At 36.3% G+C, this 27,554-nt stretch overlaps 1 protein-coding gene across 2 annotated transcripts in view; it reads left to right on the forward strand.

Annotated features, from left to right (window-relative positions):
- Positions 1-20,972, forward strand: part of COL21A1 (collagen type XXI alpha 1 chain) — a gene marked incomplete at its 5' end in the record, with an annotated part of 68,679 nt that extends 47,707 nt beyond the window's left edge. For both annotated transcript variants that reach the window (XM_083858522.1, XM_083858523.1), the window contains 13 exons: positions 211-255; positions 608-661; positions 4,885-4,938; positions 6,248-6,301; positions 6,784-6,855; positions 10,105-10,140; positions 11,400-11,444; positions 13,421-13,453; positions 16,574-16,720; positions 16,804-16,858; positions 17,149-17,349; positions 18,828-18,905; positions 19,606-20,972. In XM_083858522.1, the coding sequence (XP_083714648.1) occupies positions 211-255; positions 608-661; positions 4,885-4,938; positions 6,248-6,301; positions 6,784-6,855; positions 10,105-10,140; positions 11,400-11,444; positions 13,421-13,453; positions 16,574-16,720; positions 16,804-16,858; positions 17,149-17,349; positions 18,828-18,905; positions 19,606-19,793 (1,062 nt within the window). In that variant the 3' untranslated portion in view covers positions 19,794-20,972. The remainder of the gene's footprint in view (positions 1-210; positions 256-607; positions 662-4,884; positions 4,939-6,247; positions 6,302-6,783; positions 6,856-10,104; positions 10,141-11,399; positions 11,445-13,420; positions 13,454-16,573; positions 16,721-16,803; positions 16,859-17,148; positions 17,350-18,827; positions 18,906-19,605) is intronic.
- Positions 20,973-27,554: the final 6,582 nt, after the last annotated feature.

Below are 27,554 nucleotides of genomic sequence, written 5' to 3' on the forward strand. Positions count from 1 at the left end.
TGTGTCTTTGGTGCTTTTAGGGATTTTGTTATTGTTGAGATTTTTTGTTGGTCGTATTTATTTTGGTTTTGTATTTTTGTGGTTTTGTTTTGTTTTGTTTTGTTTTGTTTGTCCCTGCCCATATTTTGAATCCAAATCATTTAGGCAAATGCAAAAAAAATCTGGTGAAATTATTCCATATATTTAAAAGGTTTTCTTTTTCCTTCTCAGGGAATTCCTGGAATCCCTGGGAATCAAGGAGCAAAAGGACAAAAGGTACTATTAGTTGTTCAAAATGCAGTTAAAACTTATACTATGTATACCCATTCCAAACTAAGGGTTCAGGCTTAGAGAAGAGTTTTTATAGTGGAGATTTATGACATCAAATCATGCAAAAGAATGGAGACAATTCATGCCAGATTTAAAAATCTCTTCTTAGGTTTAATTTCAGCTATTCCAGAAGGAAGGAATAGTTTAAAAGGAACTATGCTAATTTCATTACATTGAGAACTCAATACATTGAGAAACAATCTTAACTAACTAAATCTGCATTGTTAAAGAACATATAAAAATGTTAAGTATACATTAATTAGTCACAGAATTTCTTCTCTTAATGTAAAAAATGCAGGGTGAAATTGGACCGCCAGGTCAACCAGGAGCAAAAGGGTCACCAGGAGATACTGTAAGTTTCAAAATTATGTTATTGTGGTGTTGTCATTCTCTGCTTGTCATAAACAAACATGCAATGGCAAATACAGGAACAAACTAGCATTTGCAAGTTGGAAAGACATGGCTATGGCAAATGTAAGTTTTTAGCTCAGCAACATACTTGCAGCATGGAAATTCTGGCTGCAAGCTGTGAACTGTTTTTTTCTGTTACCATTACTTTCAGCTTCTGAATATTTTGACAAGAGGTTAGAGTACATATTTATAAGTTTTTGGATTTTGATGGTTGTAAAGAGATTGTATTTTTCAGTTTAATAACTTATCTGTCTCAGGATTTACCTCTCCCATCTTTTTTTGAGGTATTTCTCTATGAAAATCTTCATCAGTGAACTTCTCCTTGATATGCAGTAGTCAGGCTGGATTTCATCCATTTTGGTAGACAAAGGGGGTTCTGATGTCACTTTGTAGTGTTAAAAGTAGAAGTAGTATGTTGGGAAGAATCAGATAGGAAAAGCTTACAGATATGATTGCTTGGCAAGAGATTCTGAAAATATAAAACCTGTGAGTGAAATAGAAATGAAAGCCAGCTTTGAGATGTAGGCATGGAAGGCAGGAAGATGGTGATTACCTAGAGATGGGTTTAGTAATAGCAAACAAAGGGACACCAAGGCGCTCAAGGGAGTAGCCTGCCAAGGTATCAGGGAAAAGGTAGATAAGAAAGTAGCCTTTAAGGTTTGGAATACAGATTGATATGGTAATACAGCAGTTCTCATAGGCTGTATGTAAATTCTGTAGGATTTGTATCTCGTGCCAATTGGTCACTGTAAATTGGAATATTCAACACAAAAGGGATATAAGGCGTTGTAACAAGGAGCTAGCTCTCTCTCTTCAGCCGAGGATGGTGGCTGGAGGCAAAGGCTCCTTTACCCACAACGCATGCAATAAACCATGTGTTCCAAGAGCCTCCCTGGTCTCCAGAGTTCTCTCTCCCTGCTGTTGGCGGGTGATCCTACACTAGTACATATTTGTATGTTCGAGGACAAATACAGAATACTCAGTGGTTCTCTAAAAGGGCCTCAATATCAATTTCTCAATCATCAGTACTGTCACACTGTTAAGGCCATCTTAGTACCTACCTTTCCCTGTATGACAGAAATAATCTTTTCAGGGACCATTCTTTCCCATTTTCATTTCATTTCCCTCCCCTCCATAAAATATATTATCAGTTAAAACTGATGTCGTTTTTGTTGGAGACAGAAATTGAAATTAGTTTGGGATTTTAAAAATTCTGGGCTAGTCTGTCATCCAGTACATTTAGAATTTCATACACGGTATGTATTTAACCCCCTATCCAAACAGCATCTTTTCCTTTCCTGATTACCACAGGCATAATCACTATCTTAGAGCTTTCAGAAAGCCTTTTTTGTATAAAGAGGTTAATTTTCTTTTCATGAACTTAGAGGATTTTTCCAGCTACCTCCTAAAGATCTCTGGAAAAAATAGATTTCCTTGACAACCAATATTGCAGTTGTCTAGATCAAATTTGGATGAAACACTGCCTGAACTGGAAGTTCAAATGACCCTACTCTTATTTAACACATGGACATTTGTTCTCTCACTTGTGCCTTCTAACTATTTTTATTGCCTGTTACTGGAATTTTTTCTCCATTTATTTCTGAGCAAAGTTTAACAAAATGCCAAAGGGAAGGCTATATCATGAACTGCAATAAAGCCTTGTGGAATTCCAAAGTGTTCATATTTATTTACCTCATCTACCATATTTTCTTCAAATTTTATTTAGATAAATAACATCTGGTTCATGATACACTTGAAAATAATTTATTCCCCTTTCCTGTCAATTCATTTAATGTATTTTTTGTCACCTGATAAATTAAATAGGAGATTGATGCATGGAATATCTGAATATGTTATATGTCATTTGGGAATTTAAACCAGAAAAGATAGTGGGATTTTCCTTGTATTAGTCACACTGAATATGTTTGTTCCAGAAAACACAGATGGAAAGCTTGTAGATGGTCTATTAATAGCTTGGGAAAATTTTTCAGTAACAAGTTCTTCAGTAATGACTATCCCTATTGCATTGCCAACAACAGCAATTTATTATTTTACCTGACATAATGTCAGCTCTGGAAAACAGGACAATAATGCTACATTTTATGTCCTTGAATTGTTCTACATTTTTGTTCAGGACATTCTCTTCTCTTCAAATTTTATATAGTTTTCAGAATATGTTCACATGCTTTTCCTCTATCGCATCTGAAAGTTTTCTTCTTGCAGTGTGCTGATTTCATTTAGTAGTATCTGTGTAATTTTTTTAGACAAAACAAGTTAAATATGGCCCAGTAATGAAAATGCAAGAAAGGAAACCAGGAAAAAGGGATTTTGTTTATCCTTTTCCTGCAGATATATTCTTGGCCTTTAATTATACTAAATATATTTTCCGATTTGCCTTCTCTGGTGTGTGTTTGCAGGTCAATGTGGATATATACACATAGCTGATTTAACTTAAAGAAAAGAAGCTATTCTTTACATATAGTATTTCTGCATTGTATAAGATAAAATGAATGAGGGGTCTTTTTGGTGAGCATATGCCACTTCTGTTATCCAAAGACTGATGTGGGTTTCACTAGAAATGATCTAGTCAACTGATAGAGTGTCTGTGGCCTAAAGAATAGGTTGCTATATTTATTGATGGAAAGTTTTGGTGACCAATATTTTCTTATCATATAGCAGGCAAGAAACATGAATTAATCTGTGGTTAATTTGTATTAATCTTTGGGTAATTGTAAAGCAGAGGTGAAAAACCAGAAAACTGATGAAATTCTGAAAACCATGGCTATAGAGAATTACTTCTTGCTTTAAATATTCTGAATTTTCTCTTCTATTGCAGAAACAAGGACACTCTTTTAGTTTTAGCAAATAAAGTTTATTTTTTTTTACAAAGCTGGGCTGTTATCTGTGTAAGAAATTATATCTGGTTTTGATTTCATGTAACTTTCGAAAAATGTCTGAGATAATGTCATAGGAGTGAATTGTTCCTAACATTTCTTACTAAATAGAAAGTGAATGTTTTTATTTATATGAAAGTGAAGATTAAATAACAGCAATAACAGTGGATTTTGAAAATATGATCAGTTGGAATAATTGATAAAATTTAATCAGTGAGAAATTAGATTTCCAGGCTTTATTTAATTGTCAGACTTTCTGTATCATTATGTTTTTATGTTATGCTGCTTCTTAAGCATGCTCTTACAGCAGATTGTATCTCACAGTACTTAAGCAAGTCCAAGTGAAACAATAATAATATATTGTTTTTATTGATGCATGCAGTTCTAGACTTAAAGTGAAGTGCGATGAAGTGGTGAAAATTACAATTGTTAACACCAGATATGGAATATACAATTAATAGGAATTCCATCCTGGGAAGTATGATTTCAAGGAAGGATTTCTTTTCTAATGTGTACTTGAGACTAGCTTTAAACAGAAATTAAGGAAGTCAGCCCTTTGATGATTTAATACTCTTTAGCTCTTATTTTATGTAGAGAACATACAGCTAAACATGCCCTTATGAACATGATTCCATTTGAGGAGTCCAAGAGGTTGTTTTGGCTTTGTACATGTGAAGTGTCATGACCTGAAATGGCAGAAGCTATTGGGTTCCTGAATGACCAGTTTAACTCTGAAGATTTTACAGAAGATGCAAAGGTGTGGCCCTAAAAGTTAACTGCTCCTGATAAATCTCCACAAAATTTGCACAAGGAGTCAAGCATGGCAACCTTTGATGGACACATGGTTGGAAAGGACCATGTTATGAAATGCCGCAAATACTTTTTGGAAACTCTAAACAGAAACCAAGAAACTTTTGTGTTGCTTTCAGTTATAACTAAGGATGCATTACAGACTGGGTCTTGAGTTGCAGAATTTTTTCTCTCAGGAGTATTCCATGACTGCACTGTTCTCTTCTCCTGGTTTTTGTTTTTGTGTGTTTTTTTTTTTTTTTTTCCTATCCACAGTAGCCCTTCATTAGACCATAGAAGGACTAAATAATCCACTGTACTGTATCAGAACTATAGCCTGTATAGTAATAAGGTAAAAGACATTGTATTTACTGTTTATTTCACTAAAGAAATAAAATAATGATGTTATTAATACAATACCAAGCTCATTATTCCTCTGTCTTGGTATAGAAATGTCTCTGTCTTTTTCATAAATAAATAGGGTTTGATGGGACCAGAAGGTTCACTTGGTCTACCTGGAGCTCCTGGGCCTAAGGTAAGTGTTTGAGTCAGTTTGCTTGTGACTTTGATAAATGACTGCTTTGTATACAAATTTAATGTGGACAGTGCCAGGAGTTTGCAGCTCATTTTTTGGTGTATCAAATATTGGTGAGCAGCTGTGTGATTTTCCCTGTGTTACCTTCTATGATAGTTCTCTCTCAAGAGAGGGTAATATAACTCAGTAAATGGTGCCTGTCATCCTGTGAGGATTTAACAATTGCGGAAATGGACGTGAAATTTGGTTTCAGCTTTACAGTCCTGGAAAATGTTCTGCAGTGTTGGAAACCAGATAATTCTCAGTATACATCTGAACTTTCCCATGTTGCATTTATTTATATTTTAATTGTGTTCAATAATGTTATGTGCTGTTTCTTCCACCCAAGGAGCCAAACTTATTTCAGATGTAACTTTATTGATTGCACTGCAGCTACAGCAAGAACTAATTTTACCAGTGTTCTCAGAAGCTAAAATAAATACTTCAAATTCAGATTGGTTGGTGTAACCTTTTAATTTAATCCAAAATGAGTTTTAGATTAAATTGTAAGTAAGCATTGAATTATATGTCCTAGACAATATTTAGGAATATAGAATCCACTTCCCAAACTTGGTATTTACATTTAGATCCCTTTCCCCCCATACATTATTTTACATCCAAAGCGCATATCCATTTATTTATAATTGTATACTGACAGTAGCATTTTTTTAAGTGTCAATGTTTTCTATGGTCAAGAAGATTGAATACCTATGATACAACTAAAAATTAATGAACTTATTTTTTGTCTGTGAAAAATGCTTTTATTTTGTATATTTATTTCACTTAGAATATAAGCTGTTTCTTAGAGAATTGTTCTTAGCAAGCTCATTCTTACAGAAATCCATCATGAGGTAGTCAATAATTCTTAGATTTAATGCAAATCCTTATGCTGAATATGTCTAATTCCATAGGTTGCAATAACAGCCAAAACATAAATAAATATTTTGACTTAGACAATTAAATAAGATGATGGAAATAGGAGGTCAGTAGACACAAACTTGGTGTGACTGTGTGAGGCAAATGACACAGGTGGAGATGGGGCAGGTGCGCAGAAGCTGGTAGATCATGTTTTGTCATCAGTATCTCATCTTTCCTGAGAGAAAGTTAAACCTTCAGGATCCCTGTAATGGAGAAGAACTTTAGCCTTTCAGTCACTACTTGTGCCTGTTTTTAAAAGTCAGTTTCTCAACAGTGTCTGTTTATGTTTGCTAGTCATACCACATGCGACAAAACATAATGATGTTAGCCACACTCCTGCATTGTTATATAGGGTGATAAAGGCGAACCAGGAATACAGGGGAAACCAGGATCATCAGGAGCCAAGGTAAATATAACTCTGGGAAGTATTCTAGTTGAAGAAGGGATTCATTTACTTTTTTCATGATTTACTAATTTTTCCATTATTTCCCCTGGTTAGTTATAAGGCAGTTTGTTTCACAGCAAAACAGTAGTTATCATCACATTGCATCAGAATCCATTTGATGACATACTCTTATTAATTTTATACTAGATTTTAGGCTGTGAAAATAAGACGTTGAGTTCAAACCTACAAATATTGTCATTATTTGAGGTAGTATTTTTCATGTAATTTTGAAACATAAGCTATATTAAAAGACAATAAAAATAGATACTGGATATGGCTTTTCTGTATTCACCATCCCTTCAAAAATCCTTCAGACATTTCAATCATCTTCTGTTTTAAAATTTCAAAATATCATAGCCAAAGCATATCATGTGGCCTTGAGAAACATGCAATGTGTGTTTTACACACAGCAATCACTGACACACAGCTATTGTATTACTCAGGGAGATCTAGGAGTACCAGGGGCTCCAGGTGAACCAGGCTACCCAGGCATTCCTGGTACCCAGGGATTAAAGGTAAGTATTTTTTTCCAGTTTTACATTAATTGAATCTTTTTTTGGAATTGCTTTTCTTATAACTGATGATTATTTAACAAAATCCTTTCTCTAAACACATCATTATTATTAGATAACAGTTGGACACATTTAAAGCAATAATATGTCCATCCTGAAAATTCTCTTCTGAAGGATAAAGGCCTTGATGTGAAGGCATTTGTGGTGAGTTGACCTTGGATGAATGCCAGGAGCCCACCAAGCTTCTCTATCACTCCCCTCTTAAACAGGACAGGGGAAAATCAAGAAAATAAAATGGGAGAAAGCTCATGGGTCATGATAAAGGCAGTTTAATAATGCAAAAGGAAATGCCATGTGTGGAAGCAAAGTAAAACAAAACATTTATTCTCTGCTTCCTGTCAGCATGTGTTGTTCCACTGATTCCCGGGAAGCAGGACTTCAGTACATATAGAGGTTTGGAAGACAAATGTCATAATAATGAAACTTCCTCTCCTTCCCCTTTCCTTTAGCTTTTAGTTCTGGGCAGACATCTTATGGTATGGAATATCCCTTTCAGTTTAGGTCATGTGACCTGGCTATGTCATAGAACCATAGAATGGTTGTGTGGAAAGGGACCTTAAACATCTTCTAGCCCCATGTCATGGGCAGGGACACTTCATTCCACTAGACGAGGTGGCTCAAAGCCCCATCCAACCTGGCCTTGAACACTTATAGGGAGGAGGTATCCACACCTTTTCTGAGCAACCTGTCTTAGTGCCTCACCACCTCCAAAATAAGGAATTTCTTCCTCGTAAGCCTAGTTTCAATTTGAAGTCATTCCTTCTTGTCCTGTTACTACAGGCCCTTGTGAAGAGTGCCTCTCTAGCTCTCTTCTAAGCCTCTTTTAGGTACTGGAAGGCTGCTCTAAGGTCTCTCCAGACCTTCTCTTCTCTGGCTGAACAATCCCACCTGTCTCAGTCTGTCTTCATGAGAGAGATGCTCCAGCTGTCTAATCATATTCATGGCCCTCTGCTGGACTTGATCCAGCAAATCCATGTCCTTCTTATGTTGGGGGCCCTGAAGCTGGACACAGATGGAGTCTCAGGAGAGTGGAGTGGAAGGGGAGAATTGCATCCCTTGCCCTGCATCCCTTGGCCACACTGCTTTTGATGCAGCCCAGGATGCAGTTGGTTTTCTGGGCTGGAAGTGCACATTGCCAGGTCATGTTAACTTTCTCATCTATCAGTATGCACAAGCCCTCCTCCGCAGGGCTGCTCTCAACCCCTTCTTCACCTCGCCTGAATTTGTGTCTCTACCCAAGACCTTGCCTGGCCCTAGCTTATGGGAAAAGGGGGGGATTTGGAGAGGCAGCCTTGATGTTTCAGGGAACTCTGCTCAGCAATATTCAAAGCACTGGTGTGTTATCAGCACCTTCCTAGCCACCACTGCAAAGCACAGCACTATGAGGGCTGCTGTGGAGAAAATGAAGTCCTCAGCCAGACCCAATATAGCATTAGAGAAATAGAATTTAATCAGGCATTTATTTCACTTTCATAAGAGAAAGGTTGAAAGGTAAAGAGACAGTGAGAAGGGTGATGTTATAATTAAAGTTTTGTGAAAACCCCATGCAGAAGTATTCCAGTAGAGTTCATCTTCTGCTCCAGAAGGCACACGTTTCTTGTATGTTCAGTGTCATGTATGCCAGCCTCATATACATGTCTTAGATATACTAGAGTACTTCACATGTCAGTAGACACATATCTGGACATGCCTTACATTGACTAGAGCATGGAGTCAGTGTCATAATATTAGTTTAAGTAGTTTCATTATCACTATATATTCAATTCAATATCTAGGGGTTATGTAAGGGATGTATACTAAGACAATAATATTTTATGAAAGATGATTTTGTTAAAATTTATAAAACTTCTCCAAATTTTAAACTGAAGAAGTCTTAAAAAAAGGCATTTATTTTCTATGAAGACACAAGTTAGCTGGAGTTACAAGTCCAATGACAAACTGGAATTATTCAGGAAGAAAAACGCAGTTTGGGCATCTGACAGAAAAAGTGAAGTCTTTGAGCTGTAGATGATTTTAAAACTTTTAACAACTGAATATTTTACATTCAAGTAGAATACAACAAAATACTACAGCTGGCATAAATGTTTTTGTATGTTCTGGGATTTTCAGTCAGGAAAATATTTGCTATGGCAAAAATTTCCTCTTCACTACAGTTTAACATTTCATTAAGCATTCTTTTATTTTCCAACCACCAAAAAAAAAAACCAACCCCAACCAAACACACAATGTTTTTGGCTCTTACAAGAAAGCTGACAAAACAGACCCAAAAATCTCCATTCTAATTATTTTCTTTATTGAACGCAATTTTGGACACCCCCTACAGAGCTGTCCTTTGTTTCATGAGCTGCTATTTTCATGGTTCAGCATTTTGATTTATGTCTATTTAAACATAAGATATCAGAGTTACATTAAGAGCCATCTCCCATAACTTTAAGTTTCCTTTTCAATTAATGAAGAGAAATAGACACATTTTTGGAGTACATATTTTATACCTCTGTTATTAATGGGAATCAACAGTTTTCATGCATTGCCTGTTTCTCTCCAATGTCAATTAAATGGTGTTCAGACAAGTTGATAAAACTACATACCTGACTTCTAACCACTATTTACACCATCTGATTACAAATCCCCCCACTGTTATTTACTTCAAACATTTCAAGACAAAACAAGTGCGTGGTAATGGAGCTTAGTCCTTAAATATTTTAAAATTAATTTAATTTAAATATAGAGTGATGAAAAATACTTTTTTTCCTTTGTTTTGCATTGCTTCTGCATGCAGTGGTGCATTCAGCTAAAATTTAACCCAGAAACATTGCCTCCCTTCCTGACTACATCCTCTCCACTCCCATGCACTGTGTAGATAAAATCCTGCTGGATTTGGCACCTCATTATGTTGTATTTTTTAATTTTTTACTTGGTATGTGAGTATCCACTTTCTTTTTTAATTCTTTACTTGTTAGGTGAGTATATACTTTCTTTTTGGTAGTTGTTTTAATGACGAAGTCCTTTCTTAGTATAGCTTTCTGGACTTTTTTTGTGTACATGGGGATAAAGTGATTTGTTTTCTTTCAGTATATACTAAGGAAAAGCTAGATATTTCTCTTGTAATTGCTATGTCAAATTAAAGCACAGATTACATGTTTTAGAGGTGACTCATGTTTAAATGGAGACCTTTCTTCTAATATTTTACAGGGGGAGAAAGGAAACCAAGGTGACACTGGTATCCAGGTATATAAACTTTTTTTCTAATTTAATCATCTGGCATTGCTATTTATACAAATCTTAGGTATTAATTCAGACAGAGTGTTTTTTAAGAAGGGTTAACTTGAATGCCAGTAGTAATTCTCCTTCAAGGAAATCTGCCCAGTATGGCCAGCATGAGTTTTCAGCTGCATTTCTGGGGGCCTGAGCAGGCTTTTGGCATTTAGTGCAGAGCTGTGTGCTCCTAGCAGTGGTGCAGGCACAGGGCTGCAGGTTGTGCTGCTGCCCCAGAGGCCTGGTACATCACCCAGGACTGTTGCAGGATGTCCTTTGTCCCTGCCTGAAGGGCACTGCAAGATCACAGAAACATAGTCAAAGTAACTCCACCTGGCCTCTGCCTAACTACTTTACTATTAGCATGTCGCCGTGCACCTACACCTCAAGGCTAGCCCAAGGCACACGTGACAGCCACCAACAACCTTGGGTCCTCCACCTCGTCCGGCAACCGGCCCTGCTGCAATGGAGTCGGTTAAATGAAGGGAAGGGACTCTCCCAGAGGGGGCAAAGAACAGTTTATTCTTCACCCAAGTTCTCCGAAGAGAGAGACCTCGGGTTGCTCAAAACACCGGCTTAAGTACAGCAACATCCAGGGGTGGGGAAAACACGCGGTGACCAATGAGACAGAACCAGGGAGTGGCTAGAAAGTGGGGTGATCCACACAGTGAGGACTAGGGAAAAGGTGGGAAGGGACCCAGCCAATCCCCAGGCCCAGGCCTCAGAGAGATTGGCATGGGGGGGTAGGGGTGATGGACATGGCTGGTGGCGGGAAGGAGCGGCCAATCAGGGGCTGTCTCCAGGGGCAGACAGGGTGGGGGAGAGGGACTTTTGTGGTAAACAACAAAATGGAGGACATAGAACAAGGCCAGGGGAGCCATCTTGGGGAACACAACTGGGGTACATTAAACAACAATATACATAAACGTGAGAACAACACCCACAACAGCATGTGGGATTTTCCTCCTTCTCATCTAAAATCGTGGAAATACCTACAAGAAAAAGAAGAGTATCCTGTCTTTACATGGATCCTGGCTTAGTTCCTCTATGTTCACAGTAGAAATTTTATTCTGCAATTTCTGCTCTGATCTCTTAGAAGAGTAAGTTTTCAGATTGATTTGTCCTGGTTTAGAATGAGGTTTTAGTATTTAGGTCCTTACATTAATTTTTGATAGTTTAATTACATGTACCAGATAAATCTATATTTTATAAAATATGCTTCTTTTCTGAAGGGACTGAAAGGAGAAAAAGGAAGACAAGGAAATCCAGGCTTACAGGTACTGTTAAAATAGTGATCCTACTTCAAGAGAGCCATAGTGATCCTGGATTGCTGACACAATTTATATTTGTTTCTTAACACTTCTTTGACAACACATATAGGTCTTTGCATCAGGTGAAATATATTTATGTACAACATGATAACATAGTTATATAAATTACTTCTTAAACACTCTTAGTATTTTTAAAATAACAAGTATAACAAATATAACACATAAAGAGAAGATGGAGCAGCACTTCTCTCAGCTGTGCATGTTTGAAGGATCAGAGGAAATGAACATGAATTGGAACACAGGAACTTGATATACAGGAAAAACATTTTGCTTTGAGGGTAGTCAAACACTGGAGCAGGCTGCTCATAGATATTTTGGCAAAACCTGTCTGGACAGGATGTCAAGTTGATCAAGCTGCATCTCTTCTGCAAAGGAAGTTGAATCCAAGAAGGTCACTTCCAACCCACCTCTTCCTGTGTATCTTCAGAAACAGACCATAAGTGCATTTCTTTTATTATTGTACTAAAACCTTAATTATAGAATATTTTTATAAAACAGTTATAAGTAATATAAAATGCAGATAACAGCAAAAAGTGTCTTTTGTGTAAAGGTTATAAGAGTGATACTTGAGATGTTAAGAATTTGCATGTACAATAGCTACACTTTTGTACAGTTTGTTACCTCCTAGACTATATTGGGAGTCATTATTGACATCTTCTGTGCTCATAAATTACAGATGTTTCCTGTTTCAGCTGTAAATCAGTGAGATCCCGTTGTTTCTCTTCAGCTCTAGGCCAGTGTATTCTGTTTGTGTCATAGTTGGCAGTCTTGCTATTACACAGAAAATAGCTGTTAGTATTTATAAATACTTGTTAACTGCATAGTCTACGTCATGTCTAAACAGAGTACTTTTTAGAGGTGCATATCTAAAACCAGACTTGGAAGGAATCCACAGTTGCTTTTTTCAGAATTATGACATGAATACAGCTGCCTGTCTAGCCAGATGGACCTGATTCCTGGGGACTCTGGACAAGAGATCTAGACTGCATGTTAGTTAACACTCTCAGAGACATCTAGGTTGAAAATAGTTAATTTTTAAACCTGAGCAAATTTTTTAAAAAATAAAAGGTTTAAACTAAAAAACAGGTCATTGACTTAACCAAATGTAATGTCCCAGACTAACACTTTTCAATTTAAACTTTATTTATTTTGCAAATAATGGATTTTTTTTCCCATATCTTTATTATTTTAGTCATAAGGGAAACCAAAGTGATAGTGAAGGAAAATATTCTTTTTTCAGATTGAATTATGCAACTGGATTGCTATTGCTTCCTTGCTTTTTTTTGGAGAAAGCTGGAAAAATAATACAGACTGAGTCTAAAATTGTTTCCCATGCTTATCTGGTTTGGTCAGCAACTGAAAAAATCAGTAATTTAGTAGACAACACAAGGTCTTTCCAAGAATTCTCAAGACTCCAAGACAAAATACAGATTTCCTTGTCCATGAATCAGAAAAGCGAACTGCCATCTTGCTATTGGATGTAATGGTCAGTAACACAATTGAACCACTTGGCAAAAAGGACACCAAAATCTGCCTTACCATTGAGTCTATATTCAAAGACTTCAAAATTAATTTCTGCCTAGTAAGACGGTATTAAACAGTTTGAATCAGGAATTTACTTCTGCTAGGACATGTTATTTCTTTTGTAAAGTGAATAAGGTTTTATCTCTTAAGTCTATACTATATACGTTTATAATATGTGTGATATATTCCTAACTGATCCACTTGGTACGTGATATTAAAGGTAATACTGAAGTGTTCATTCACCCAGTTTTGTTTTTTGTATTATAGCAATCAGGGAATCTCTGAAAATTATCATTTGTGATTGATTACTGAAAATGAAGGGCAAAAAATACTAATTTTTTATTCCAAGTAATTTGGCTCAGCCTGCATTTTAAATTTCTTTTTCATCTTTTTTAAAGGGAGTAGAAGGATTGAGTGGAGAACGAGGAGAGGTATGTATTTTTTGCAATGATAAATATAGTATTACAAAATTATTGCATTTGTTTCTACAAATTACGTGATCTGTAAAATGTGTGTGTAGTCTTAATTCTGTACTCACATGTCTATAGGCAACAGAGGAGAAATTAAAAGATATCAGAGAAAAGAGTAATAAAGAGACAGAATGAGATATACACTTCATTGAAAAATTATTAAAGCCAAGCATATACTTTAAGAGAATTAAAAAGCCAAGAAGCCAACCAACAAAAAAAGAAAAAGGATAGGTTGAATAGAAAAAATAACTAAAGAAAAAGAATCACTGTGTTGCATGTTTTTAAAAAATTGGTATTTAAAATGTTAATTTTGTTGGTTATTATTTATTTATTTCAGTATTTTGTAAAATCAGAGTATACACTGTCCTATTAATCCAATTCTTCTTCAAATGTATTTAGATATTTTTTGTTCAACCTTTTTCCTCAAAGCACTGTTGCATAACAATAGCTGGATACATTACTTGGAAATTCCATTCTGATAATGAAATTATTTTATCCATTCTAACAGATAAGTTGTTTCATATGCTTCTGTGGTTCTAGGAAATACTTCAGTTGCGGTTTGGCTTATAGGTGTTTTTCTAAATTTTTGCCAAAACTGGTAGAAGATTCCTTGTATGCTATTGAATTAGTCTTCTTAGGTACTGTAAATCATGACAATAAAATATTTCTACTGGAAATTCATTTAAATAATTTCTTACTATGTGTTAAGCTATAATGATGCCATTGTGTTTACTTATTAAACCTGTAAAATTAGTTTATATGTTTTTTGTTAGATTCTGATTTCTAAGAAGTTTCTTCAGCCTGTAAGTCTCAGCACTTACTGAGCTGTTTTCCTTCCTTTGCTTTTCTTTGCCAATAGGAAGGGTCAGCAAACAAGACCCCACATGCATGTGGTTGAACATTAAAAGACCAAGATATACAGTGGAAAATTTTCCCCCTACAGTTTCAATTGTTTCTTGGCAAGTTCTTCAGGCAGTTCTGCTGATGCTTCCAACATTTTCTCCTGGTGTTTTTAAGCTGGCTTCTTGCCTCCAGTGTTGTTCTATAGTAGATCCTATTTCTCCAGTATTCTCTGCTTCTTAATGCCTTCTAGCCCCTTTAACATTTAGTTCAGATAGCTCAGCTTCCAAATCTTTTTGTAAATATAGTCCATAGGAGTAAAAGGAATTAAAATTAAAGACCAAAACAAAACAAAACCCCTCCTAGCTATAAATCCAACAAGGTTTCGGATCTCAGCATATATCGTTTCTAGTATAGCCACAAGTAGCTACATAAGCACCATGTGTTTATCTCTGAGCCTTGCTGTCTGTTTAAATTAGAAAAAACACCTTTGTCATTATGAACTACAAATGAGCAAGTACAAATCTACATGAGGTAACTAAGAGGATCCCTTCTCTGTGACTACAACATTCAAGATTGTCGCCCCTGACTTTCTTGCTTTTGAGTGTTTGAGTCTTTGCAGCACCGTTCTCACGCTGCTTCACATAAACAATATTGTATTCTTAGAAATTATCTGTATGTTTTGCATAGTTGTTCTCTGAGAGAGAACTTGATTGAAAGTAAGAGTGACCAATGGAGTCAGGAGGTTGTAACCTCCTTGGGCCAATCTGGGCCCTCTGTAAAAACTGTATATAAGTAGAATTGGAGTCAGATAATGAGGAGCCTTCCATGTTTGACCAGGCTGCTGCCTGCTGTCCTCTGTGAGGGTCCACACCCACGTCACAACGTGTTGCCCCTCTAAGTGCAGGCGAAACACAAGATGATAATATTAAGAAAATAAATTACAACTACAACTTTGAAAGAAGTTGTATCTGAATTAATGTATGACTTCTGAAGGTATGGACTGCTGTTCAGGTCATGCCCCTGAACTGGCCACCCTTCCAGCAGTACTCTTAGGTACTTGACTGACATCTGTCACATTTTGTCTCATTTTTTCTGTTTCTTTAAGAGCATGAACTACTGTCTGATTTTACAGCCTAGCTCATAAAACTGATTTATTTGACACTGAATTTAAAGCTTGTTACCCTCTAGTAATTCATGTATAGAATTCTGGGCATAGTTACTAATATAGACCAAGCCAGGAAGCTTTGAATTTTTCTGATGTGAAGAATCTTGATATTTAATAGGGGAGATATTGCAAAGTAATAAAAATGCCATAATTTAAAATCAGTGTAAGTCTATTGAGACTGTATACATGAGTATTTCTTAAATTTCTATTATTTGCTTCAGTAAGTTTGTCATGTATAATAGTCCTGTTCTCATGATTTCATCTAAAATAGTTGCAACTGAAGAAAATTTTTCAGCAACTAATAATGTTATGCAGAAACTGTACAAACAAGGGAGGAAAAAACTCATAAGGGAGCAAACACAGTATACTGACTTTAATCTTAGGCACATACTGGTGTTCTGTTAGCTCCAGAGCAGGGAAAGAGTTCGACATGAACTGTTGCAGTAGGTAATTCCATAAATAAAAACATTGCTTTGGTGAAGATATATTTAAATATTTTTCAGCTTTTTTTTACCTTTTCCAGTGAAGCAAACAGACTACAGTAGCTATCAATCAGATGGAAAAAAAAAAAAAAAGGCAAAAAAAAAATCCCTAACTGAAATAACATTATTTTTTCCTTTGTCTTATACACTGCAGATATAAGGTAAAAGGCTTGATTATTATTTTAAGTTTCCAGAAACTTCAGTGGTGGCCAGAATTTCACATCCAATTTTTCTGGTCTTCTAAGGATTTTAACATACTATTTAAAAAATTGTGTTTCTGAGGAAAAAGTGAATAAAACCCTTCCTTCCATGTGTTAATAATGAATAGTAAAATGGGTCTGCAAAGCTAAGAGAAGGTAATTTATTTCTAGTTCTCTTTGATAATTTTATGTGAAACAGCTACTAAGGAATCCGAAAACTTCAGTACATTTTAGCAAAATAGATCTCATCAATATCAAGTTAATTTTCACTGGTGTCACATTAGGTTTATGAAGAACTTCAGTAAAGGTTTCTCAGAATATGTTTGGTGCTATCTAGCTTCCAAATGATCTGTGAACATATAATTGGCTTTTCACTGATTTTTCATTCCAGAAAGGTGAGAAAGGAGATCCAGGCATTCGAGGCATCAGTGGCCAAAAAGGAGAATCTGGTCTCCAGGGTTTGATTGGACCTCCTGGTCTCAGAGGTCAGCCAGGAGATAGAGGACCCCCAGGACCACCTGGATCAGATGGAAAACCTGTATGTATAGGACTTCAAAGTTTTCATTCTGTGTACCTTAGAAACCGGAAAGAATTACATGCTCTGTTCTCTGTTCAATGCAGGCACGAGAATTTTCAGAAGAGTTTATTCGACAGGTGTGTTCAGATGTACTGAGAAGTAAGTTTGAAAGCATCTTTACTGTTGTTTCCTTGTTTGAAGTGCTAAAGAAGTTTCTTGATAATTATAGAAATGCTTTTTTGAAAGCATGTTCCATATTACAAATTTATTCATTGTTTTCCTACACGTGTGGAGCAATATTTCCATATCACAGGCTCCATACTTTACCATCTTGTTTCCTAAAGGTATTATATTATCTTAAGAGAGGGAACTGATTTTGTGTTAGTGGTTGAGGGCAGTGCTTCTATTGTTACAACACTTTAAGCAAATTTTTGTTTGAATTCTCCCAGCCCAGTTGCCTGCCATTCTCCAGAGTGGAAGACTACAAAACTGTAACCATTGTCAGTCCCAAAGTGCTCCCCCAGGACTTCCAGGACCACCAGGTCCAAGAGGCCCTGAAGGCCCAAGAGGGTTTCCTGGTTTACCAGGGAATGATGGCGTTCCAGGGCTGATGGGCATGCCAGGTCGCCCTGGGGCTCGTGGGACAAGAGGTACAGTGTGCATGTGTCACAGTGCTAAAGGTCTTCATGCCTTGGTTTTCTGCTTCAGGTGCTGAATGGGATTAATGCAGGGTGGAGTAAGAGAATAGCTGGACTTGTTTGGCTGAATGGAATTGTGAACATGGAGCAGTGTGGATGTTTCATCACCTTCAGGGAGCAAGTGACAGGAGTGAGAATACAAGAACACAGCCAGATAGTTACTGTTCAGTTCCACTGTAGTCAAATTCTGTTCTAATCTTTTTAGAGAGTTCTTAGTCTCATGTAAATATTTTTACCTGCATATAGATTATTTTTTATGTCAAATAGGCCTAGACATAGATGTCAAAGTATTTTCATGTTTTCTGGTTTCTTTTCTTCCAAACTTGTTTGTTTCTGCTGTTTTAAGTATTTAGTCACTGGCTACTTAATATCTGGTGCTGATGTTTGACATCCAACAACTATTATACTCCTTTTGATTTCCTGACTTTTTGTCCTTTTGTTCTCTTTATCTGAAAAGGATTTTTGCTCCTTTCTTTATGATTTTCGTAAACATTCTGGATTCTTTTTTGGCAGGCTAAGGTTTATGCTTTCAGGTAAGTCAACTGGCCAAGCATTCTAATTGATTTCTGTGATGTATTTGCAGACTTTATGTTAAGTACGTGCATAGAGTCTGGAACTAAAGCAAGAGACTAGGTGGAGTACATAATTTGGTAACTGGTAGCATCAAAATAATCAGGAAAACTGTATGAAATAACAGCTAGCTAGTAATGTGGCAATAGTAAGCAGACAAATGGTGATAAATATTTACTTTCTTTGTGACTTACTACCTGTGAACTAGCACATCAAATTCATTTTGTATATAATGATTATTTGCCTGTAGTACTTCTATAACTTAATCTTCAACAGGAAAATATGCAGTTTTTCTCTGGAGCTGACACTAGCAGTTCCGGTTATTCTAGAGAAGTTTGAAAAATAGATAATGTATCTATGAAGAATTTGAATTTACTGGGTTGTACTAGTGTGAGAGAGCTCATATTTTGACCTTCACAGTATTTGTTTGGTGGAAATTTAATTCTGCTCTGTGTGTTGTGGAACATTTTCTATATATTCTGTATTCCACAGGGATTGTGATGAAAAACTTACACCTCCTTTATTAAACATATTAAAAACTTCGCTGATAGGAAGGCAATGACAGCAAATTTCTTAATTACCTATCATCTATTCCCTCAGCTTATAGTGTTTGTTTGCTTAACTGTTGTTATATCAGCTCTAAATTCTAAAGTAGAATTTCTAAATTTCTAAAGTAGAAATTAACATGATTTAGAGCCCAATCACACTGTGCAGGTTACAAGAAAAAGCTTGCTTTGTATCCCATTATTTGCTTTCAAAATACTACGTATTTAATTCAATAAATATTATCAAATGCTGATTTCTGACTTAATTGAATGAAAATGAGGTGCAAAGATATGCATCTGTTTGCTAATTCACAGGACTGCCAGGGAAGAATGGTGCAAAAGGCAATCAAGGAGTTGGCGTTCCTGGGATCCAAGGCCCCCCAGGACCTCCAGGTGAGGGACGGTTCGGGTGTGCAGATTCTGTGCATGCTAATAATTTTTTTAAAGTATGGTTTAGAAAAAAATTTTATGTGATTTGGAAAAACTTATATCGTTTGTACACATCTTACCAAATATATTTTAGGGTAATACCTGTCTCTTGCATACCTTATAAATTGCCATATAATACATTTTTTAATATAAGATAGGTTCTGTAGAGTTTGGTGTCTGAGACTGCTCTTTCTTGATAGGTGGATCCTGAAGTCAACTACATATGAAAACTGAGTCCTAATATGATCATGTGACTTGTAATGTGGGACATATTCTTCATAACATTAGTTTATGCATACAACATATAAAGTAGAGCATTTGGAAGATATATTAGGGCCCAATCCAGAGAAACAAATAGAAATAGGGGGACTGATTCTTGTGGTTCCAGATTATATGAAAAAATAGAATAGTGTACTAAAGCAGATTTCATATTTCCCTCTAAAAGCTATCTTTATTTAAAGTGTTTTGCATGTGCTTTAAAAAAAATCTTTATAAGGTAACATCATGTTGTTTATATAAATATACAAGCAGTTTGTGAGAAGAAGTGCCTTTGCCAAAATGAAATCTTTATCTGCATACTTCACCAAAGAGTGTTGGTCCATACTTGCTCATTTTCATTTTGATAGTATTGCATTTATTTATTTATTGCATGTGTGTCATTAAGGTCCTGAAGGTCCACCAGGCATGAGTAAGGAAGGACGTCCTGGAGAGCGTGGACAGCCTGGTAAAGATGGAGATCGTGGCACTCCAGGAATTCCAGGACCAGTTGGACCCCCTGGAATTTGTGACCCATCACTGTGTTTTAGTGTAATTGTGGGGAGAGATCCATTTAGAAAAGGACCAAATTATTAATTTGTGATATGATAATTTAGAGGAATAGTTATGGTGCTTATCTTTCATTGTTGTTCAAATCTCAGGAAGGTGACCAGCAATAATCCCCTAAGAAGGAACAAAAGTACCTTTGACATTAAAAGCATTATAAATAATGGTCTCAAAGGTTATACATTGTTTTAGACAAGAAACTCCAAAACTCCAGTCACTTTTTTTATACCTTGCACTAGTTGAATCTCAAGTGTTTTTAAAGAGATTATGAGTTTTAATAGAAATAAAACTAACTATAATATTTGGTATTTAGTATTTAAGTGTCCTATCATTCTCCTTTTACCTCTTTTTACCAAAGAAAGTCATTTGCAAAATTGCTGGAAACACCACTGGGAGCAGAATTAGGTCTTAAATGGCATTGGTCAGGTATAAATAACTGTGAAATTTTTCACATGCAGCCAACATACACAGCATTTGGTTTTGAAAGAATATGGCTGGCTTTGACTTTATATGTTTGCTAATTTCATTGCCTTATGTACATTTCATGTCGTTGCTCCAGATGTGAGTGAAAGCATTTTATCAGATTTTTATGAATTAAGACAGACACTTGGACTCATCACAGAAGAAATGTCACCTATTTTCCCATGCAGCTCTGCTTGAAACTGAGATGAAATGCAAGGGTAGAACTACAAGTTCAAGGGCCAAGGTTTTATTGAAGATGGTACTGTCAACTGCTAAATGTCAAAAGTTTCCATGTGGGTGATTCAACTCATATGAAAATAGCATTAAAAATGAAAAAGGGCAAAAAAACTGACATAGCTGGCTTTAGCTATGATTTGACAAAATTAAAGATTTAAAAATGTTTGTACAGCCCCAATGTAAGAGTTCTGTGTAATGAAGTATCAAGTTATATACCCTTTGCTGTTTCTGCTCAAGGACTGCTTGCCAAATTGAAGAAGCAGGTTTACAGGGAGAAAGGTCTAACTGGTGGCTGACCAGCTGCAATGTTTGTTATGCTGTTTCCTTTTCCATTTTAAGCCAGCTGTGTGTAATTTTCATTGTATGCTTTGCTAATGAAGTGTATTGCTTGCTTTTACATAAAGAGCAAAGGCACAATTCCCGTGAGAATTTAAAATCCATTTCTTAAATTAAGGCAGAGTCCTATATTAAGTTAACCAATGCTACATAAGTTACTTTTTCTAATGTGTTGTTTTTCTGTTGTCCTACTATCAGAGATTGTTAATATGCTTGACATTCAAGGTAAAATAAAAGACACACTTTCCAATAAGATGTGTGGTTGAGTGAATTATGAGTCTGAGAGAAGACAAAACTAAAACCAACCAAACAAGAGCAAGTCAGAAGGACCTCTGACTGCAGTGAATACAACAGAAGACCAGAATTCCCTACTTGTAGAAAAATCCTCTTGATTTTCAGCCAGTCTGATTGGTAGTTTTGTTTACAATTTCATTTGATCAAATTAATACATATATCAAGCTTAAATTTTAACAGTAGTGGTGGATTTGTCAACCCATTAGTCCTATTGGAGGGTTGTTTCTGAATGACTGACTGAGTAATTTCCAGTTTGCATCTATTAATTGGCCCTTTCTTGTAGTTTTTTATGTCTGGCCAATTTCTATTTGAGCTCAGCTTTCGGTTTTCTGTCTGCATCTCTGTGCACTGTAGCAGTGCCCTTGTAGTTCTTACCATGTGTTTGTCTGCTTTTCCAACTATGGAACACTTCTCTTTTGAACAGACTCAGAAGCTCACAGTTAAGCCAAGGTGGTCTCTTGCTCTGCCTACTTCTCTGTCTTGAAAGGAGATGAACTGTTTTTATGCTTCCAGGAAGAAAATTAGAAAAACTCCTGGCATGTGTGAGCTCCTTTATCCTTCATGGAAGCTTCCCATGAAATCCTTCCCAATTTAGCTCTGAGAGAGCTGAAATTTTCTCTTCTAAAATTTAAAACATTTGTTCTAATGCTGACCTTCAGTGTGCTCCAGTTCCTCCTCTTTGTTCCTCACGCTGTGTGCATTGATAGGCATACACTTGAGGTGGTTGGTCTTCTGGTTGTCATCTGGTCAGGCAGCTAAGGAACAGTTGTCTTTTTTTTTTTTTTTTTTTTTTTTTTTTTTTTTTTTTTTTTTTTTTTTTTATTATTATTATTATTATTATTATTCTTGCAAATAAGAGATAGTTATTTATGTTCTGCTCCTTCTAGTATCTAAAGTAACTCAGTCTGGCCTAGCAGGGCTATTTCTGTACAGTGCTGCTCAAAGAGTACAATCTATGCTAGTTATGGCAAACAAAATCTCATTTTGTGTAGTAATATAATAAGAAAGACTGACTTAGTAAACAAAATAATTAAGAGGCTTCACTGAACATAAAACCAAATTCAAAGCCTTGATCTGCAAAAAGAGGACATTTGATGCTAAATCTATTTGATTGCCTACACTGCTAAGCTGTTTGGATGCTTTGAACTTCAGTGCTGCTATATCTTTGGTATTTTGCTCTGAATTTTAGTCTGTGAAACTGTCACATTTCTGCAAAAAAGATTTGGTTTTGACAAGCTGGAATTTTCCAGAGGACATGCTAGCCATCTAATCTGTGCAGGTGCCTTTCAGAAAGTTAGTAGGAACAATGTAGCTTAAATAAATGGAGACACTTTGAAAATGTAGTTTTACATTATTAACTTCCCAGGAGCTCCATAGGAAGCCTCTTACATCTCACTGAAATGCATAAGTTACAGGCTAAGAACCTGTGATTTCAATTATTGCTCCTTAAAAGATTTTATCAATTCAGAATTTAGGACACTTCACAATCATTTAATTTCCTGACTTCATTTGATGTCGTGGGAATATACAGCACTGTAGGTGTATCCAAGATTGTATATTGATTGGATCTTTTAACTGAGAATATTAATACATTTCCAGATCTTCATCTAGTTCTACAGTAAGAGGTTAAAAAAGGTATAAACTTGAGTATTATCAGATTAATGATCCACAGAAGAGAGACTTTTATTTACTATTTATTCAAATTATATGAGGTTCCCACAGATGTTGATCTTCAATCAGAAGCTGTGAATTAGCTGTGAATTAAAAAGATCACAGGGCAATATGTCACCATTGAACTACCCGATATTCCCTGGAAATTGTTATTAGAAACTCTGTTAACTGACATTTGGTTACTTACTCTCCTGATGACATAGTCTTTAAAACTGGATTTTGGGCTAGTTTTTAAACAGAGGGCAAGATTTTTTTAAAAAAAAAGAATTTCTGGATTTTTTTTTTTTTAATAGCATTTTGCTGTTAAGTTAAGTTTGAGTTGAGAAATACCCTCTCTGGCTGGTCTAGTGCCTGTTGGTGACAGTAGAGGAACTGTAATTCACTACACTAATTTTTTCATATAGCTTCAACTCCTAATATCTCTGTGTGCAAAAAATAGATTTAATATTTACAACTTTACTATGCTCATTGATAGCTATTTTTATCTCAGATACTTAGGCATGTACCTGGACATAAAGATGCAGAATGGAAAAGTATTAGTGTGAGAATTGGATTTCCTAATGAAAGCCTAGTGCTGTATGGATGGAGCTCAGCAATTTTCACCTCTGAGAATCATGATCTTAGAGAAGTTTGGAGTAAATACATATGGAGTGATGCATCTGTATATAAATATATATGGTTTAGTAAAAGACCAGATGTCACAGATGGTTTTCACTTTTGCAGATTTATTTGGTAAATACATACATGTATATATTTTGTGTGTGTATGTGTATATATATCTTTGTGTGTGTGTGTGTGTGTGTGTGTGTGTGTATGTATCATTCTCAGTTCTTCATTTGTTAACTGAAAGATATCATAGTCCTACCAATAAAAATAAAAAAGTAAAAGCATAAAATCATAAATTGGCTTGGGTTGGAAGGGACCTTAAAGATCAGTTAGTTCCAACCTCCAGCCATGGGCAGGGGCATCTCCTTCCACTAGACCATCCATCCTGTCCTTGAGCACTGTCAGGAATGGGGCATCCGCAACTTCTCTGGGCAACCTCTTCTAGTGCTTCACCACCCTTGCAGTATTTCTTCCCAACAACCCCAGTTCTCTTAATCTTCTTTCATAAAAGTAGTCCTCCATCCCTCTAATCATCTTGGTGTCCCTCGTCTGGACTCACTCCAACAGGTCCTTGTCCTTCTTGTGCTGAGGACCTTCCAGGTGGGGTCTCACCAGAGCAGAGCAGAGCAGAGGGGCAGAACCCCTTCCCTCGTCCTGCTGACCGTGCTGCTTTTGGTGCAGCCCAGCATAGGGTTGGCTTTCTGGACTGCAAGTTGACATTGCCAGGCCAGCCTCTCATCCATCAGCTCCTCAAGTCCTTCCCATCAGGGCTACTCTGGACCTGCACATCCCCCAGCCTGGATTGATACTGAGAATTGCCCTGATCCCGGTGCAGCACCTTGCACTTGATCTCAGTAAACCTCATGAGATTGCCATGGGCCCAGTTCTTGAGCTTTTCCATGGTCCTGTGGATAGCATCCTGTCTTTCTAGACTATACAATCTAATCTGGAAATAGAGTCTTGTAAGAACTGAACTATCACAGTTCTTCTACTCCTTCAGAGCCAAGGTGTCATTGTCAGCTTCAGGAGTAGCCAGCATCTGTCAGGGTTGGTGGTCTTTCAGAGGAGGAGCTGAGAATTGCTAGCTATGCATCTTTCAGAACTAGAGAACCTCATTTCCGTGAAAACTCAAGGTGCATTAAAATGAAATTTAAGTGCATCTGACTGCCCTGGCAATGAACACTGTGAGGATCTGCCACTATGGCTCACATGGATTGAATCAAACCTCTGTGAAAAGATACCATAAGTTTTTCTTGTAGGGGGAGCACCGAGATGATAAATCAAAATTCCTGATAATCCATAGTCAGCAGAGACCATAAAGCCTGTTAAGAGCTATTGCCTTCTGGGGTGCTACTGAAATGTTTAAAAATTGAATTAATATTAGAAAAAATTGTTGGTTATTTTCTTCTGTTGATAAGCAGGACCTTCTCATAGAGGACATCATCTGTGTATCTCGGAGAATTTAAGTCCATTTTTACAATGGGGAAATCATTACTAGATGGCTCCTGATTTTGTCTTTATAAGCATCTTCCCTCTCCTAGTAGTTGCATAAAAGTGGGTTTTTTTGTATCAAAAAATATTCTGGTGACATTCCAGTATATCGTATTATTCTGTGTTATGGTTATCTTTCTTGGCACAAAAGGCAAGCATTAGATTGTTTTTCCAGAAGTCATATCTGGCCACTCAGCTAGCTCTCCTGCAGGTATATTGGCAGGTTAAAACTCCTTGGTTGTCTGCCGTAGGCTTAAAAAACTAAAATGCTCTGTATTGATTTTCACTCTGTATTGATCAACACTTTTCCCCAATTTTATGCTTGTAAAAGTATATAGTATTTGTCCACTTAACGAAAGGTAGGTGAGAATTTAGCCATTTGACTGTTACAATCATCATATGACCATAATGCTTCCAAAATATCTTTCTCATGTTGGAAGCTTGTAACTCCAAACAGTGTTTAATTTGTTGCTTTCTGATTTTTCTTTTTTAAAAATGAAAAAAAAAAAAAAAAAATCATGGTATCTCTGGGACACATTGGATGCACATATTGAATGCAAAAAAAAGCAATAATGAAGAGAAACTGTGTTTCAAATAAATAACATCATTGAACTATTGAAAAATATGTTACCTGATAGATAGAGAAAAAAAAAAAGCTCTCCTCTAACTGGGACATGGTTCTTCAAGGTATGCAAAGCTCTTACTAATGTAGGAATGAATGGCTACCTTTAATGTAGCCAAGATGGATCCTGAAGAAAAGAAATGGCTTAAGCAGTACAGGAGTCTGGGTAGCAAATGAAGGGGAAAGAAAAGGTCATCCACTTTATTCCTTCACTCTAATATAATATATATCAAATTAATTATGCTTTTCCTTGTCCTTCTCAAAAAAAAACTATGGGAAAGTACACTGTGTGTATAACACCCCTCTTGCTATGAAGTGACAGACCTCCCAAAAGTGAAAGCTTATGATGAATGTGTCAGTGATGAGCACTAGCAATGTCTGACAGCTGGGACCAAAGGTCTGGATGAGAATTCAAGGGATCGTAATAACTGTCTTGCCCAGATACTATCTAACTCCTGCTCTGGAAATTGGCAAGCAAATACTAGCACTTAACAGTATTTGTGTTATGAAAGTTTAAAGATTTATATATATATATATATGCATTAGTCCTTTTACAATGCTCATTAGGGAAAAAAAAAAAAAAAAAAAAAGCAAACCCCAAACCTAGAACTGAGGAAAAAGAATGTGTCTTTGAGTATTGTGGTCACATAAATCTCGTACTGAATACCCAAAGCCATCTGTGTTCGAGAACTGGGTTACTTTGTCTTCCTGAGGAAGGGGCTAAACTGGCATTCATAAAATCCACTATATTTAATTTTTTTCTCTTGCACAGTGGTGTCTGTTGCACTCAGGAACCCAGTAGCTTTCTCCAAGGCAGGTCTTTATTACTCAACCTAACAGAAACACAGTATTCAGATGTCATTTACTGTTCAGCATTCACTGTAACCAGATCACTACTAAATTATGAATCACATTTTTGTACACTGGTTTTTGTTTGTTGGAGGTTCCTGCCAACAGGTGTTGGCACCCACAAAATACCAACTGGAAAAGCAGACAGGTATTAAGAGTTACTATCGATGTTCCTTTAACATGTAGATGTTGTAGATAATAAACAGGAAAACTTACTCTTTTGGTAGATAAACTCAGGTACTGTCTGTCATGAGAAAGCAAATTTTATATAGCTCAAAATAGAAGTAGATTAGTATCATTTTTCATTTTTCCTCCCAAGGACATCACAGCCTAAAGGATATCTTTGTATTACATTAATACTGTCAAAATCTTGAGAAACCTTGGCGTAGTATTTTGATGGTAACTCATATGTGTATCTCCTTTTTATTTTCCCTCTATCTGCAATGGACTCTTTTTTCTTTAATCTTACTTTAATCTTCTTTTTTTTTTCTTTCTTTTTGACTACATTTCTGCTTTTGTTAAATGTCATGGCACAGTCCATGTGTATCTTTATCCACATCTTCCTTCTACTTCAGTCTCTTCTGCTGTGCTTGCAATGCTCCTGTATATGGGAGGTGAAAAAGCCAGGTATTTCCTTTGATCCTGAGGAATAAGGTGAGTTACTGGCAGACAGGCAGCTTGTTGAGAGATGTGTGCGTATTTTGTTGCTGCCATGGGATTGTTCTCTCAGGTTGCAAAGTTGTGTAAGAGAGAAAAGAACTGCCTGGAGGAGGGGGCAGCTGCTGAACAGATCTTTGAGGACTCATGGAACCAATGTTGTTAGGATTCTTTTTGTGGTGGGAGGGAGCTCTGAGATATTGACAGGGGAAACCTTCTGCCTTGTGTCAATTACCAGAGGTAGGAGGACATGGTAGCAAAAATAGTCTCTCTCAGGACTACACTTCTTGCCTGTTTGAACTTGGTTTCCAGTGTTTTCCAATCAGCAAATACAGCTCAAACTCTTTATCATGTATCCCTTTCTTTACTACTTAAAAATTGAGGCTGAATGTTCCTTTTATTAAACATGTTAGAGTTGGCTAGAGATATAATTAGGTGCAATCAAATGGATTGCAATCTAATTTTGCAATATAAGTTATATTGTGCAGTATAATATAGTCTAATATTGATGCCTTAAGTTTTAGCTTTCATATTTTCCAGATTCTGTATTGCATTGCTACGTAACT

Source organism: Zosterops lateralis (assembly GCF_965231275.1).
Source record: "Zosterops lateralis genome assembly, chromosome: 3".
NCBI lineage: Eukaryota > Metazoa > Chordata > Aves > Passeriformes > Zosteropidae > Zosterops > Zosterops lateralis.